The 16828-nt window shown below is 43.6% G+C and overlaps 1 protein-coding gene across 2 annotated transcripts in view; it reads right to left on the bottom strand.

The window, feature by feature from the left end:
* Positions 1–477: 477 nt before the first annotated feature.
* LOC120371610 (collagen alpha-3(IV) chain-like) overlaps positions 478–16828 on the bottom strand; it is a 111290-nt gene continuing 94939 nt past the window's right edge. For both annotated transcript variants that reach the window (XM_039487520.1, XM_039487519.1), the window contains 10 exons: positions 16557–16687; positions 15023–15095; positions 14070–14141; positions 13843–13962; positions 11357–11455; positions 10094–10306; positions 9297–9474; positions 4709–4823; positions 3011–3183; positions 478–1672 (listed from right to left, as the gene is read on the bottom strand). In XM_039487520.1, coding sequence (XP_039343454.1) covers positions 1582–1672; positions 3011–3183; positions 4709–4823; positions 9297–9474; positions 10094–10306; positions 11357–11455; positions 13843–13962; positions 14070–14141; positions 15023–15095; positions 16557–16687 — 1265 coding nt within the window. In that variant the 3' untranslated portion in view covers positions 478–1581. The remainder of the gene's footprint in view (positions 1673–3010; positions 3184–4708; positions 4824–9296; positions 9475–10093; positions 10307–11356; positions 11456–13842; positions 13963–14069; positions 14142–15022; positions 15096–16556; positions 16688–16828) is intronic.

Here is a 16828-nt window from a genome sequence, read left to right on the forward strand (position 1 = left end):
CATGCTCTAACTGCTAGACTACATTCGCGATCTCTTACTGCTGAGTTTAAAACTTTGTAATAAGCCAGGTAATATACATGTTACACTGTATATCATACCCTACACTGTGCATCTCCAGTGGACTTAACTCTGATGGACTTAAGGTCTGGATTTTACGATTATGCTCTCAGAGAGGGACTCAGAAACTGATATATTGCCTTCATGTGCACCTGGTGATGCTGAGTTTATCCTCACCCTAATAGTGAATAGTTTTCAAAAGAAATGGTGGGTATTTTCCTGTATTTACAGCAGAATTTAGGACTCAGAGAAAAAAAACCATGACATGTGATTGTCACATTTGAAGACATAAGCAGATTTGAAGGAAAGACTTTTACACCTCACAATGCCCTCTTATCAGCAGCATTTGTCTGCTGAGAGTATTTTATAAAAAGTGTAATATTTTGAATTGTGTTTTGCAAACAGAGATACTGTAATCTATTTAAGGAAACAAAAATCTTTAATATTCATTCAATCAATGTAAATGCTGTGTTTAAATTAGCTTAAATCCGATGACCCTGGCATGTTACATACGGGGAAAACTGTTTCTAGTTATATTAACAGAGAAAATTCAAGTATTAAAACAAACATACTGGAAATATTTTAACAAATAAATATAAAATATTTTACTTGCAAAAAATAGACCTCAATGAGGAATCTTTTTTACTTCAACTGACTTAAATCCAGACCCTTCAGCTGACTTCTAGACCCTACATTTAAAATGATGCATTTATTAAACTTGTCAAATTAATTATGCTTTATCTATAAAATTTAATAACTGAACTGGAATTCTGATAGTTGTGTGCAAGTATTAAAAGTTATTAACTTTTTAAATGTCAACATTACAATTTTAAATAGTGCTGCATGTGCAATATCATAAATACCAAAATATTCAGAGCTACAGTTTATATAAATTAAATGACTAAATAAAAGTGCTTATCAAGTACTTAAATCCATTTGCAGTTTAATTCACTGGTGTAAATTAGTGCTCAGCTAATACCATTTGAATATCACTCATAACAAATGTTTTATTTTAAGATACTTTCACCTGACTAGATGGAATAGGTTTTATTTCTGCAGATGTTCATGACAAATATTTAATGTTTCAAATACTTTATAAAAGGTGTAGATATTATGTTTTTTTTGCAGTGCATTTTTAAAAATAGACTTATAACTGAAGATTTGCGTTCACTCTGGAATGCCATGGAAGCTCTTAAGTCACGGACTTAACTCTACAGTCCACCTAAATCCCAGGTGCTTTTTTACTCACCCAGAGAAGTTGGTTCAGTAAAAGATATTACATCATCATCCACCTTGCCTCACAATTCAGAAGATGAAGATCTGTAGTACTGCCATTACAACAGCCTTCTCCAAAAAAGTGCTTTGCAATTTGTTTAGAAAAAAGAAAATCAAAATGCTGCACTATCTCACCATAGTGCTGCACTAGCATTTTAGAGCTCATTGTCCAGAAACAGTTTGGCTTTAATAAATGCACATTCTGGAGTTAGGCTATTCTTTGAAATAAAAGCAAAGTTTGATGCTCTGTCAAGAATTTCTGTCTCTCTTCATGCAGACCTGACAGCGGCTGATGATGTTTTCCAATTCCCCTGCTTTTAAAATCTGTGGTAAAGGCTTCCTAAAAGAAAGAGAATAACACATTTACTTTTCTTTTTAAAATAGGAGTGAGGTGGTGGGAGTTTTCTATATTTGCACTCTTGTCTCTGTCCCCACCACCCCAGCTCTCACATAGCTCTTAGCCAGCCTCACCAGAGCATGTGTCACAAGGGCTCCCTACACTAAGCACTGATTTTGAGCCAGAGTAAGTGAGGTAAAGTACCACAATCCCATAATTGTTACCTAGACTGTTAGGGTCTAATCCAAATACCAGGTCTTTATATTGGGTTTTGGATCAAGGCTTTAGATTCTCCTATTTTAAAAATCTGTTCTCATCTCCTTAAGCAAGAGGTGAAAGGTGATGTCAATGTAACCCACACACCTCCTGGGTGTAGGGTTCTGTCCCATCTAGTGGCACTGAGACCACTTAAAGAGAGATATAAAATGAGTCTGCTCTACAACCTTAGCTAATAGCCAGTTGGCTTTTAGCTCATGTGGTAGAGACTCATGCACTAAGCTCCAGAAGTCCAAGATTTGATCCCAACCGACGACGACCGGGGTCTGTTGGCGTTACATCGACATTGCAACTGACAAGACTGGGGTATGATCATTAGCTGCCTTGAAGAACAAAATGTGTGTTAGTATACAGTAAGCATATGGATATGTACAGCAACACACAATGCATGTGCCTAGGGTTGCCTCTGAATATGTACAAAATGACCACAAGGCATAAAGTATACACCAAGAAAAGATGGAGGGATTATAAAGGACACATTATTGAAACATCAGTGCTGTTTTTGGTTGCAGGAAGAAATATAAAAAGCTTTCTGGGATATATGAACTTGGAAAATACTTTTCCCCATATCAAAATTTAGCACAAAGGGACCAAATTCTGCACTAATGTACACCTTGGAAATCCCACTGAAATTGCTGGGATTGTATAGGGTGGAAATCAGTATAGAATCGGGATCGAGATGTTCCAGTGCACTTTGGCTTACTTGCCGCTCTCTAGAAAATTCACCATTGACATAAGCAAGGGAAACTGCTGAAGATAATGGAATTTGCACCTGCTTATATTAGTGGTGAATATTTCCCTGTGCATTTAAAAGACTTGTTTTGAGAAGGCTGAGATTTAAAGAAATAAAGGCTTTGATCCTCTGTTAGGCCCCTTTGTGCTGTTCCAACACTGCAAAATGACCCTACAGCCAACTTAGCCACCCTTGCAAGGATGATTTGCAGGATGTTAAGTTAGCTGTACACTATCTGAATGGCTCCTAAGCTACCTCTGGACTGCAGCAATGGTGGCTCGTGTAGATGAAGGCAATGGGTCATAGCTGCATCACTGGGAAAGCAAGCTTACCTGAACATTCTTCTTGGATCTAGTGAAGCCAGCCAGAAGCTGTAGGAATTTGTGTAGTAGTTGCATGTCCCTCTACCATGACATTCTATGAATGGAATGGCACGGAATTCTTCCAAGCAGGATCCAGGTGATGCCAATGCTTGGCCAGAGGCTTCTGAACCGGCACTTGTGTACTGTAACCACAAAACTATCTTTAATGAACATCTGCTAAACACCTTTTACTGAACAGAATACAAGAAATATCTTTCTAAAAAGCACTGTGTGCAGTGCCATTCTAGCAAAGTACCATTGTGCAGCCGAGCTAAAACAACAATCAGCACAGATTAATTTTACTGAGTGATGGATTATAATATTTTGGGCTGGTATTATTTTGACATTATGATAATTTACTATCTTGTAATGAAGTCCAGTACAGAAGCTTTAGGACAATTCAAAGGACTTTGTGGTATTAAGACAGAAATTCCCTGGAAGAGGTCTGGCACCTGCTTAGTTAAGAACCATAGTAACCTGATTTCAAATGAGCCATTTCTCCAATTTTAATCTGTGCATCGTTTTCCCTTGCACAGATTGCTTCTCTCTTCATAGAAAGCGGAGAAGGAACTTTTCTTATCTGCAGTGGGAAACGTGCTGGTAGAAATGCCCATAAAATGACCCTTTACAGTAGAACACTTTGGATGGATAGTTGATAAAAATCTGCATGTTTAAAATCAGCACATGGTAGTAACCGCACCCTAGAAACAAGCTTTCTTTTCTTTCTTCTCGAAGCAGCTTTACATTACTTAGGGACAAATCCTGGGAAGACAGCAAACCCCACTCTCCATGTAAATGGGTGTTGCTCCATGTGAAAAGGTTATGGGGCAGGAGGATGGAATTTTTAGTCTCGGTCAGTCATCCACAGCTGCTAATGTAGGGTATAAGGATTTGGAGGAGCAGCAAAGGTTGTATTATAATCCCCCCACCCTCCAATATGGACACACACCTACCCCCTTACCCATCCCTCTCCATGCTAAGTCAGAGGATCTGCTCCAAATTTCATAAATGGGATATGCTCTCCCCCTTGACGGGGTCTATGCTGCTGCTGTCCTGCTCTGCAATCAGCACACAATTTTTAACCAGATTATGGATTTTCAGTGGAGTTTGGCCCTTACGTTTGATTTACATTAACACTGCCTGGTATTGTTAAGTCTATAACTCTAGTTTCTAAAATGGTGTTGAATATGTTTTGCCTCGGCTACACTTGCTCTGCATCTGTGTTCAGGAGCAGTTCAGCTGCACCATCGATGACACCTGCTTTCATCGTAGTCTAGACAAGTTGTGAAAAAACACAGTTCATTTATTTTTCATCTGTCCACACTCCACAGTAACCAGAATCCCAAAGTTCTCCTTCCCCTTTTCTTCTAGAGGTTGGCACCTATTGCTGAGATAGATCTGAGACCCTTCCTGTAGCTGGTTGTTCTGGAGCTTCTGCCATTAGCATGAAAGTCAAAACGATTAATAAAAGTCTTGCCTGTTTTTGAAGGGAAAAAAAAACGAACATTATGGCGTTCTTAAAACAAAACAAAAACACCCATGGGCAAATGCCAGCAATACTGAGGGGACAGAAATAGGGAGAGTTCTTTTCAGGTAGAAGAATGCCTTAGCTTTCCAAGCTGCATTAGCAGCACCCAGTGAGTATTTTTTGTCTATTTTCCCCCTTACCATAACAAAGGAAAAACCCTTCCAGAGAGATATCCAGCCTTGAGGACATGAAGGAACTGCAGTTGTTTGGCTGTGAACTGCTATTACCACTGCTGGTCCTTCACAAACAATACATCTGTAATACGAAACACATAAATATTGGGTGAATTATTCCAGACATTTATATACAATTCCCATCCCATTACAGGCACTGCTCTGAATTTTGGAATTTGCACTCATAACATTGCCTCCATGGACACAGCTAAACTGGTAACCAGCTGTCAGGTACTAGACTATGCAAAATACATGACTTTACAATTTCCATCCACTGCAAGGAATTGGTGAGGCAAGGAGATTAGCCCTAGAACACTTTGATCATCCTAATGCTGCCATTACTGAAATGAAAGGTTAAAACTTGCTTGCTTTAGATCAGAGGTCTCAAACTCAAATGACCACGAGGGCCACATGAGGACTAGTACATTGGCCCAAGGGCCACATTACTGACTCCTCTCCCCTGCTGCCCTCGGCCCCGCCCCCACTCCACCCCTTCCATGAGGCCCTGGCTCTTCCCACCCCTTCCCTGCCCCCATTCCAACCCCTTCCCCGAAATCTCCACCCCAACTACACCCCCTTCCTGGCCCCAAGGGATGCAGGAGGGGTGTGGGGTGTGGCAGGGGCTCAGGGCAGGGAGTTGGGGCGTGGGGTGCAGGAGGGATGAGGGGTGCGGCAGGGGGTCAGGGTGCAGGAGGGGTGCAGCAGGGGGCTTAGGGCAGGCATGGGGTGCAGGAGGGGTGAGGGGTGTGGCAGGGGTCAGGGCAGGGGATCAGGGTGCGGCAGGGGGGTCAAGGCCGGGGTTTGGGGTGTGGGGTGCAGGAGGGGTGAGGGGTGCAGCAGGGGGTTCAGAACAGGGGGGTGGGTGCAGGGTGCGGAAGGCAGCTCAGGGAAGGGGGTTGGGGTGCAGGAGGGGTGCAGCAGGGGGCTCAGGGTAGTGGGTTGGGGTGCAGGAGGTGCAGGGTGCAGCAGGGGGTTCAGGACAGGGGGTTGGGTGCAGGGTGCGGAAGGCAGCTCAGGGAAGGGGGTTGGGGTGCAGGAGGGGTGCAGCAGGGGGCTCAGGGCAGTGGGTTGGGGTGCAGGAGAGGTGCAGGGTGCAGCAGGGGGTTCAGGACAGGGGGTTGGGTGCAGGGTGCGGAAGGCAGCTCAGGGAAGGGGTTGGAGTGCAGGAGGGGTGCAGCAGGGGCTCAGGGTAGTGGGTTGGGGTGCAGGAGAGGTGCAGGGTGCAGCAGGGGTTCAGGACAGGGGTTGGGTGCTGGGTGCGGAAGGCAGCTCAGGGAAGGGGGTTGGAGTGCAGGAGGGGTGCAGCAGGGGGCTCAGGGTAGTGGGTTGGGGTGCAGGAGAGGTGCAGGGTGCAGCAGGGGGTTCAGGACAGGGGGTTGGGTGCAGGGTGCGGAAGGCAGCTCAGAGAAGGGGGTTGGAGTGCAGGAGGGATGCGGGGTGCAGCAGGGGGCCGAGGGAAGAGGGTCAGGGTGCAGGGTACGGCAGGGGTGCAGCAGGGGGCTCAGGGCAGTGGGTTGGGGTGCAAGAGGGGTGTGGCAGGGGGTCGGGGTGCAGGGTGCGGCAAGGGGCTCAGGGCAGGGGGTTCGACTACAGGAGGGGCTCAGGGGGTGGGCTCTGGCCTGGTACGCACCGGGGGCAGGGCAGGCTCCCTGCCTGCCTGCCCTGCCCCCACGCCGCTCCGCTCCGGGAAGTGGCTGGAATGTGGGGGATCAAGGGCACAGGGGCGTGTGTTGCTGTTGCTTCAGGCACCGCTCCCAGCATCTCCCATTGGCCGGGAACTGGGAACCGTGGCCAATGGGAGCTGCTGGGGGCGGTGCCTGAAGCAACATCAACACGCACCCCTGCACCTCTTTTCCCCCAAGTTGTTTCCGCTTCTCGGAGCAGCGCGTGGGCAGGCCAGGGAGCCTGCCCTGCCCCCGGTGCACGCCGGGCCAGAGCCACTCTAGGTAAATCCTGGAGGGGGGGGGGGGCCGCGAGGACCTCGCAGGCTGCAGAAAATAACCTCGCGGGGCACATGCGGCCCGCAGGCCGCGTGTTTGAGACCCCTGCTTTAGATGCTCACTGCTTGTGGTGTTATATATTTTTACCCTGGAATACTCGGCAACTTTATTTGCCATGATTAGAAAAATCTGTTTCATCCACTAAAGAAGGAATATAGACCAAATCTTGGGGTGTGACTGAACTGCATGGAGTGCCTGCAAAGGGGGGGTGCGTGTGTGCAAAGCTGATTTAAAGCTTGCTTTTACACCCTCTGGTCTTACTGATGCTCTGTGCAGTGCTGCTGATGTTTTAAAGTTGCCTGAGGGCTTCTCTAACTTCAGTTAGGTTGAAAAATGCCATATGGGACCAAAAATGCAGCTGAGGACTGACACAGTACAGGAGCACCACAGCCATGCCCCATTTCTTCCAGCCACATTCTCTTTTATCTGAAACTCGGATTTTCTGTTACTCTGACAGAAAGGATAGAGATCTGCTGTCAGCTTTACATCTCTCAAGAATCATCTGTGCCTACAATAGTGTGATTCTCCCTGGTCCAGTGAAGATGGCTTTAGGGGCAGATTACATGGGTGGTATGGTACCAAGTGGCTGTGGAGAATCTGGCCTTGCAGGTGCGGGAGGTCCCCAAACACTATGGTGACAGAGTCTTGAAGATGGGTCTGTAAACAGGATAACGGATGTCAAATGAGACCCTACACTGCATAACTGCCTTGGGACATTGTGCACAAGAGTTCTCAGCCTTAGGGCTTGTCTATACTACCCGCCGGATCAGCGGGCAGTGATCAATTCAGCAGGGGGCACGATAAATTGACTGCTGAGCACTCTTCTGTCGACTCCGGTACTCCACCAGAACGAGGCGCGCAAGCGGAGTTGATGGCAGAGCGTCAGCTGTTGACTACTGCAGTGAAGACACCATGGTAAGTAGATCTAAGTATGTCAACTCCAGCTATGCTATTCACATAGCTGAAGTTGTGTATCTTACATCGATCCTACACAGTAGTGTAGACAAGCCCTCAGTCTGTAATTTTCCTGCACCAATCACAGTAAACTATGGTTTATTCCAGTATATGTTCATTAAAGTAAATTCAGCTGTAAGAAGACGACACATTCCTAATGTTGAAATGAAGTGTTTCCTTTCAGCCTGTCCAAATATAAGAGCTTGTCTACACTGCCGTGTGGGGTCGATCTAAGATACGCAACTTCAGCTCTGTGTCTTCACTGCAATAAGTCAACAGCTGACACTCTGCCGCTGACTCCGCTTGCATTCCTCGTTCCGGTGGAGTACCGGAGTCGATAGAAGAGCGCTCAGCAGTCGATTTATCGCGTCTATACTAGATGTGATAAATTGACCCCCCCCGCAGGATCGATCACTGGGGGGGTCAATTTACCTTTACCCACAATGGGTTGTCTTAACTGGAATAAGAAAGACAACCCATAATGATCAGCTGCTCCATGTGTAGGTGTAGTAGGGCCTACTACACCTACACATGGAGCAGCTGATCATTATGTAACTATTGCTACTTCATATCATCAGGGTGAGTGAGACCTTGGGTTGTCTTTCTTATTCCAGTTATGCAAATTAAACACACCCTAGCTTTAACTAGGATACCTGAATGTTTAAATGAACATTTCCAGTGTTGTTGTAGCCATGTTTGTCCCAGGCTATTAGAGAGACAAGGTGGGTGATGTAATATCTTGTATTGGACCAACTTCTGTTGGTGTAAGAGACAAGCTTTCGAGCTACATAGAGGTCTTCTTCAGGTCAGGGAAAGGTACTCAGGGATGTCAGAGCTAAATACAAGATTGTCTAGCGTAATTAGTTAACACATATTCTAACGGATCATTTAAGTTGAAGTGGCCCATTAACACCCCTGCAGTCATAGGATGGTAATAGGGGGTAAGTGAGTTACAGATTGTTGTGATAAGCCATGGTTCATTACAATCTGTTGGAAGCTAAACCATCTGTTTCACCTTGTATTTAGCTGTGACATCCTGAGTACCTTTCCCAGACCTGAAGAAGAGTTTTGTGTAGTTCGAAAGCTTGTCTCTCTCACCAACAGCAGTTGGCACAATAAAAGATATTACCCCACCCATCTTATCTCTTTAAATGAATGTCTCAGTTTTGGTTTCAGGGTCTTCTTGATATTTGCTCATTTAGGTTAGTTCTAAATTATTCACCATTTTGGACTTTGGTACCACATATCAAATACATATTCAAACATGATCAAATATCCAGGTGGCTGAATTCAGAGATTGTATTGGCTAAGACAGGCAGGCTGATCGAAAAAAAACAAGATAATATTACAGAACTGTGAATGGAGGATGGATTTCAGTAAGATCAGTTTGAAATATTTCTACTAGAGCCTTGCAAATTCTTCTGTTCACAGAGAGATATTGTTATTGCAAGTCTAGTTAATTTGTTAGCTACTGGCATAGTATTTTTTAATATTTTTGCACTTTGAAAGTTTAACTCATCTGTACATGGCATTTTGCTGTTCAAAATAAATGAAGTTATCTGTGTAGGTTGGAAGAGGGGCTGAAGTTATTAAACTCATACCTGCTAATATAGGGCTGTAAGGCTCTGCCAGAGATTGGTGCCATGTCTTCTGGCATTGGTGCTGCAGTTGACAGCCAGTATGAATAGTCATTGCGAGAAGCAAAACTGCAAACGTCATTGGTGTTACAGAATAAAAATGGCATGGTGGTAAATCGCTGCAGGCAGCTACCAACTGTCCCTGAAAGAAATAGGATGGCAGCCTTGTGAAAGCCATGAGAGATATTTAGCATAACAAATGGAACAGCCACATGATAAGATCCAATCTACAGCACTAAGAATAAATACAGATAGAGCATGTAAACAAAAGAAGCCACTTCTCTGTACAGTAGTACCATAAGTAAGGGACTCTGATGATTAAATTAAATACAAAGAGGCTACGTTAAAATAGCCTGGGGGCTAAGAACAAAATCTGTTGAAAGCAAGGAAATATTTCTTTTGATTAATTCTGCAATAATATCCTTCACCTAGTCCCTGATACTGAATGGCCAAGGGGAGCAAAGGAGATGGGGATGCTGGGAAGGAACTGTCTCCCTGAGCCAGGATTCCTTCCTGGGTCTCTCGTGAGGTGGTAGAGCTACTTACTTCCCCTTTTATGGGACTGGTTACATGAGCACTATCTAGCCCTTAGTGTATAGTGGAGATTAGTATCTCTGACTGATATTTTCATTTCAGGTAAATGATGAGATATTTACTGCACATTTGCCTTTCTCATCACTAGTTTAGGCTTACTGCCCTATTCAGTAAGGTGGCTATGGGTTTTACAGATAATGGTTTTAAAATTCTTTCTAAGAGGATACCAAGGTCTTGGCCATGTGCTTGCTCATTTCCTTGTACAAAGAGAAGAGAATAACCACTGTAGATCTGAGCTGTCCCAGATGGGCATGAAGGAATCTTTGTTGACTGGCTGTGCCGGGTAAAGATGAAGCCTCTCCTTGTTGGACCAGGTATGGAAATACCCGGAGAACCAGGTGAGCCCCGTACTCCTGGAAAGCCAATAAGCCCAGGAGGTCCTGTAAAAAACACCAAAACATACATATTTTTATACTATTACTCTTTAAACAGTATGTCTCTGATTGGTTTCTGAAGTGACTGAACCCATCCGGAAACAAAATTTTCAATAGTTCAACAACTTAAATATTGTTATTATCTGCCTTCCAGTAGTGTCTAGAGTCCCCAACAGACAAACAACCCTGCCCCAAAGAGCTTGCACTCTAAAGAGACAAGACAGACAAAAGCTGGGAAGACAAAGAGACTTGAAATGACCTGTGGAAGGTAACACAGCAGGAGAGTCAGGAATAGAAACTGGAACTCCTCACTCCCACGTGAATGTCTGATCCCCTGGAATACACTGTCTCTCCTGCATCAAGCTATCATCCCACATATATCTACATGTATCTTTCTACAAAAACTCTATTTTTAAATTCTCATCTAACTTGAGAAATTTGATAATTTAATGTACATTATACAAACAGATATTGTATAAAACCGATACATGTTTTAAATCCTGTTGACCATAAAAGGTACGTAAATAGCTTTTGTGTGGAACAAATAAAACAATATTAATTATAAAATACAAAGCAATTTGATTCTATACAGCATTCTTCCCAAATGCACAGTGCTAAAAAACATGGTTTCCTTTGCAGGAGAGTGGTAAATGTAAAAACATTTTATGGTGAATGACTTAAAACAAGCAGTTCCTATTTGTTGTTCTATAATTGACTGTTTATATAAGAAGTAAGGAGCCTTGGTGCTTGGTGATGGACATGGACTTCTAAATAAATAAACAAACATGGTCAATCACAGAGGGAGGGAGAAGTTAAGCAGCATAACCAAGGGAGAAAAGGTATGTTTTCAAATGAGATCCGAAAAGAGATGATTTTAGTGGAACTACTCGTGTTTAAAGTTAAGCATGTGCATAAGTGCTTTGCTGAATCTAGGCCTAAGTGAGGCTGTCATAAGGTAATTTGTATCTGAATGGAAGGATCCCCAGAAACTGGAGTCCAACTTATCTGCAGCTTCAGTATGATGGGACACAAAGAGCTATGTCTCCTTCACTGTACCTCTTTGTCCTTGAAATCCTTTGTCTCCTTTTGGACCAACTGGTCCAAGTATGCCTGGATTTCCACAATGGCCTGGTAGGCCTTTTACACCTTGAGGTCCTGTGTTGTATACACAAGAATATATATATGTTAACATAACAGTAATTATTCTACATATACACAATTACCAATTACAAAAAAGAAACAAAACAAAAACAATCAGCCAGACAAACAACACCTGAGTGCAGCTTCATAATAGCAGATACTGTGGCATAATTTTCTATAGAATCAAATGCTTTAAAGTCAGAATTCTATAATATTTCTGTCACCAGATTTTGCATCAAATAAATTAGGAAGATGATATAAAAATAGTAGCTATATGTAGAAAGTTTTAATTTTCACAATAGATTGTTACAAAACTAACAATAATATTAACACAGTCAGGCCTTGATTTACATGGGTTTTTTGAATGGTTTCAGTTATGCACGGTAAATTAATTGTGGCCCTTTATTTTTGTACATTGTATGGATTCTCTTTTACATGGTGTGGCGTGGTAACCAAGATGCGCAGATCAGTGGCATAGCCAGGATGGGACACTTGGGTGGGCCCTGACTTTGGGTGGGTGGGAAATGACGGGGGTAGGAGAGGGGAGGCAGGCTGCCTCCCCTAACCCCCTGAAGCCATCCTTGTGGAGGGTGATGGACACTCTGGCCAGGCCCCCCCGGTGCCCCAGGTGCACACCGGGGGGGGGGGCGGGGTGGGAGTGGGGCTGGCGCCCCACTCTACCCACCTAGCATTCCAGCTGGGGAGCAGGCAAGCCCCTGCACCCTGAACCCGCTCTCCGGCTGGAGGGCTGGGCAGGCAGAATGGGGCAAGCACCAGGCCAGTGGAGTGGGGCAAGCCCCCGCACCCTGACCCTGCTCCCTGGATGCACCACTGGGGTGTGGGGGCCCCTGAGCAGAGTGTCCATTGACCCCCACAAGGTCGGCTGAGGGGGTGAGGGGCGGAGGCCCCGATCCTTCCTGCCTTCCATCCCTGCCCCCATCAATGCCCACCCACCTGAAGTCGGGGCCCACCCAAGTGTCCTGTCCTGGCTATGCCACTGCTTCACACTCCCCAGCCTCCCCAGACACCCCAGGTGAACCGTTGGCATTCTGACTTAAACAGCATCATCATTATCATATCAAGTTCATCCTCAACATCAGTAAAGGTTAGTAGCAAGTTTAAATTTCATTAAATTTTTTAAATAAAACCGTATTGGATAAATTAGGGAGGTCATCTTGCGAACCTGGAACCTAACCTCTTATTTCCCATAGACCCCTGGTATCTTTTTAAGCAATTTCTATTTGCACAATGTTTTTTCAAGATCGTAACCATAGTGTAAATCGAGGCCCAACTATATACCTTTTGCAGCATTTGTTGTTTTATTGAAATTTTCAAAAGCACAATAGTAATCCAAAACAGTATGAGTTGCTGCTCTTAGATGCATAAATAATTTAGATTCCAATATAAGATAAATTTTCTTGTAAGAGACAAAAATGTTCCTTTATTCTATGCCTTTTGTTAACCCTCAGGGAACCGGCTAAGTCTTGGGAAGCTTACACCTTAAGGACTGGCCAGATTTCAGAGGAACACCATAGCATGAAACAGAAATTGATTTTGGTTGCTAAGAGGTGCTGGTTCAGGATTTTCAGTAGTTCTAACTGGCCTTATGTGCTTCTGCTAGGAATACCCACTTCTCTGGCATGCCTGATCTGCTCCACTTCCCTGCTGGCTGGTCTCATCCCCTCCTTTAGTCTGAGAGATGTCTCAGAGGCAAGATCAGCTAAGCTAAAATGGAAAGAAATCAAAAGGCTCTCCACTCAGTGGGAGGAGGGTCTCCTTTGGAACTTTCTGACTGAGATGGTAAGAATCAGAGGTACATTGTCGGGAGAGTGAAAACAAAAAAGAGAACAGGAGTAGAGAGGAAGTGGGATGGTGGCTGAGTTTACCTGACTCCTGTCTTTCATTTAAGAACCTTTGGGATGAGAATACTCATCCTGATAGGGGTCAGGATTCTTCAAAAAGCAATTTCTGAGATGACGTGAAGTAGACAAAAACCCAAAACAAATGCCCCCCACATGACAATCATAAACAAAAATGCTGTGAGGTCAACCCCTGAAAGAGATACACATTTCGTTATGTATTATAACAGGTATTTTTTTTGTCAAGATGAATCACCTTTTACAACTATAACTGTTATGAATCTGCTCAAAAGGAAATTGTGAACAGCATGACAAAAATGTTTGTGAATTGTTTTTTGCACAGGTCTATGTTAAGGGAACTGCTCACCAACACAGTGAACTAGGGGTAAAATTATGAACAGGAGGCTGTCAATATAACACTAAAAACAATAAAAAAGGAAAGCGATATTAAGAGAGATAAATGTGTCTATGCAGAAATTCAGGGTGCCAGCCAATCATGAACAAGTCTCATCAAGTAGCCTAGGCAAATGGTAAAACATATACCATGTAATCCTGGTGGCCCTTGAGGTCCTGGATCTCCTGGTAGTCCTGGGCTTCCAGGTGATCCAGCAGGTCCTTGGTTTCCTGGGATATATGTTGCTTTACTAGGTGCTCCAGGCTGACCTAAGAGTGGAAATACAACAAAGAGCTGGATGCTTTATATTAACACCCCACCCCCCCAAAACAAAGTTTTGGGGCACTAGAATGAGAAGGACTGCAATAATGGTTACCAGGGGGGCCCTTTGGTCCGATAGGTCCAGCTGCACCCATTGGTCCAGGGGGTCCTCGATTACCCTTTTCTCCTAAAAAGGAAGGTTAGATGCATGCATGATTGTAGAAGCCAAAAGAACTGCCGGTGGTTTCAGAGATTCGTTTCAGAATCCTCCAGGTACAAGATCTCACAGAGTCTTAACAAAAAGCTACAGTGACTATTTACTTGGTAAAAATGGCACTGTAGGGTTCCATGATTACTGATGCTCAATTATTTACATATAAAATATAGTCAATTTACAATAATACAGATATTTAATTTTTAACAGCTGCCAAATACGGGATGGAATCCTGGTCATCTGCCCAGGGCTGTGTTGGCAATAAAATGCATGATCCAGTATTAAAATAGCATGCAGAAGCCCAACCAGGTGCTATGCAAACATAGAAGACAGTCCCTGACCCAAAGAACTGGGGTTGTGGCAAACTAAAAATGTATCCTCATCGCAACCCCCATAACATTTTTATGTAAAAATCAATCAGCTATGTGTGGAATGTATCCCAAAGAATCATTTGGCAAACCTTTCCCCAAATTCTTACGGTGTTCTTGTGCATAGTGATGGATCCTGGTGGATAGGAATAGGGTAAAATTGGCTGTGCTGACTAGAAACCATGGCTGAAAGGTCTCGTAAACCATAGGAGTCACCCTGTTTTGTATTGTGAGTTTATTGATTGAAAAGTTGCATGGAGGGAAGGCAGATGCTTTTTATTGAGTTGATGTCAGTTTGGGCTAAACCAGAATCTCTGCAATAAAACAACCCAGAGAGGATTAGTTGTGAGCAAACCTGGTCTTCTGGTGAACTTTCCACCCCTGACCCTTCTACAGCCATGTTTTACTAAGAAGGTTCCATGTCTCCAGTTATACAACTGGTATTGTGCTGTCCACAAAAAGTCTGTTTAATAAATAGGTGAATACCTGTTACACCTGGAAGTCCTGGAAAGCCAGGTTCACCTCTAGGGCCTACATTGCCTGGGGTGCCTTCAACTCCCTGCAAGTCAGACAAGAATGAAGAAAAATCATAGCAGTATTCAGACACTGCAAGATATGCTGTCTGGGTTTTTACTTAGAATTTGATATGTTACTGACTATGCTATTTTTCAGGCAAACAGAATGACACAAAACATGTTCAATAATTTATACAACTCAACTAAAAATTGAGAGAGAATGTCCAAAGGGGAAATATCTGAGCTACTGCAAAATGTGCCTACAAACATACTATAATCAGACAACATCTGACCGTACGTGTTTGCAAGCACACTAAAAATATTCTGCCCACTGTTAAGAAGTAAACAAGTGAACAGAATTTCGTCCACCAAGAGCTACACTCAGGAATGATAAAACAGCAAAAGCAAGGAAACTACTATAAATTCATGGTGATGTGTTCTATGCTGTCAAGGCTGATTCCCCACTCTGGCACTTCAAGTACAGAAGGTGGGGGCCTGCAAGGATTCTAACTATTAATACTGGCCACTCCAGGCTTGTATTAAACTTCCAAGGTTACAGCTTCTCTCTGACCTTGTATGGGTGGATGCTGCCACCACCTAAATGCAAAAAACAAACAAACAAAAAAAAAACCCCTTTGAACACAGGAAGGCACACTTAGGAATTCCTCCCTGTGGGGTACCCTTAAAGCCTTTTCACCCCTCATCTGGGGAAGAGTTGAGAAAGAAAACAAAGCAAATCACCTGTTGCCGCCAGCTAATTAAACAACATACGCACAAACCTCTTAGGACACAAAAAACCCAATCCTGTTCTTAAAAAAAGGTAAATTTTATTAAAAACAAAAAGAAAATACATCTGGAACTTATGCTATTGCTAGATTTAAAAAGAGGAAATACAATAATTAAGCATCAAGAATGGTTTTCTTGTGGTGCAGCTTAAAGGTTACAAGCAAAACAAAAGCATTTGGGGATTAGCACAGAGGAGTACATAAGCCTTACAGAAATAAAAGAGATAAACCAAATTGCGTCTCCCTAGACATTTCCTGATCTACTTACATATCTGGGGTTTCAAATGAATAGTTTCTAGGTATGATTTTTCATACCTGGCACAAGCTTCTTACAGCATTGCTGCTCTGTGTCTCCTCTCCAAGAGGACAACAGACAGACAGACAAAGGGAAAGTTTTTTTCCCCCCCAAGTTTAAAAAATTCTAGCCCTCCCATTGGCTCTTTTGGTCAGGTGCCCACTCCCTTCCTTTTACCTATGAGCTTTTTTAACCCTTTACAGGTGAAGCAAGTAGAGAACAGCTAACTGGCTGGCTGTGTGTCCATAAAAGGAAGCTACCCCCTCATCCCTTCATTTATCACAGATGCCCTCTGAAGCTTATGCACAAGTACTTCACCTTAATTTCTTTCTTACATCACAAGTTTTTTTGCCTGGGTGTAATTTTCACCAAAACTGTGAAATTAAAAAGTGAGTGAGAAAGGAGGAGTATTCATTTTCACTTACTGTTAAACCTTGAGGACCAATATTGCCTACCAATCCTGGTGGTCCTGGTATGCCATCTATACCTCTAACACCTTTGTTTCCTTTTATGCTGTACGCAGGGGTTCCAGAAGATCCTGGACTACCAGGAATACCTACATTAAAAAAATGCTAAATCAGTAAAGGCAACCAGTAGGCATATTTCATGGCAGCATTATTTACAGCACAGCTCTGCCATGAAAATTGACTCTGCAGAAGTAGCATCATGGGGCTTCATGTTCATTGTCCCTCGATGA

The sequence above is a fragment of the Mauremys reevesii genome, linkage group 9, assembly GCF_016161935.1.
Source record: "Mauremys reevesii isolate NIE-2019 linkage group 9, ASM1616193v1, whole genome shotgun sequence".
In the NCBI taxonomy this organism is placed as follows: Eukaryota; Metazoa; Chordata; order Testudines; family Geoemydidae; genus Mauremys; species Mauremys reevesii.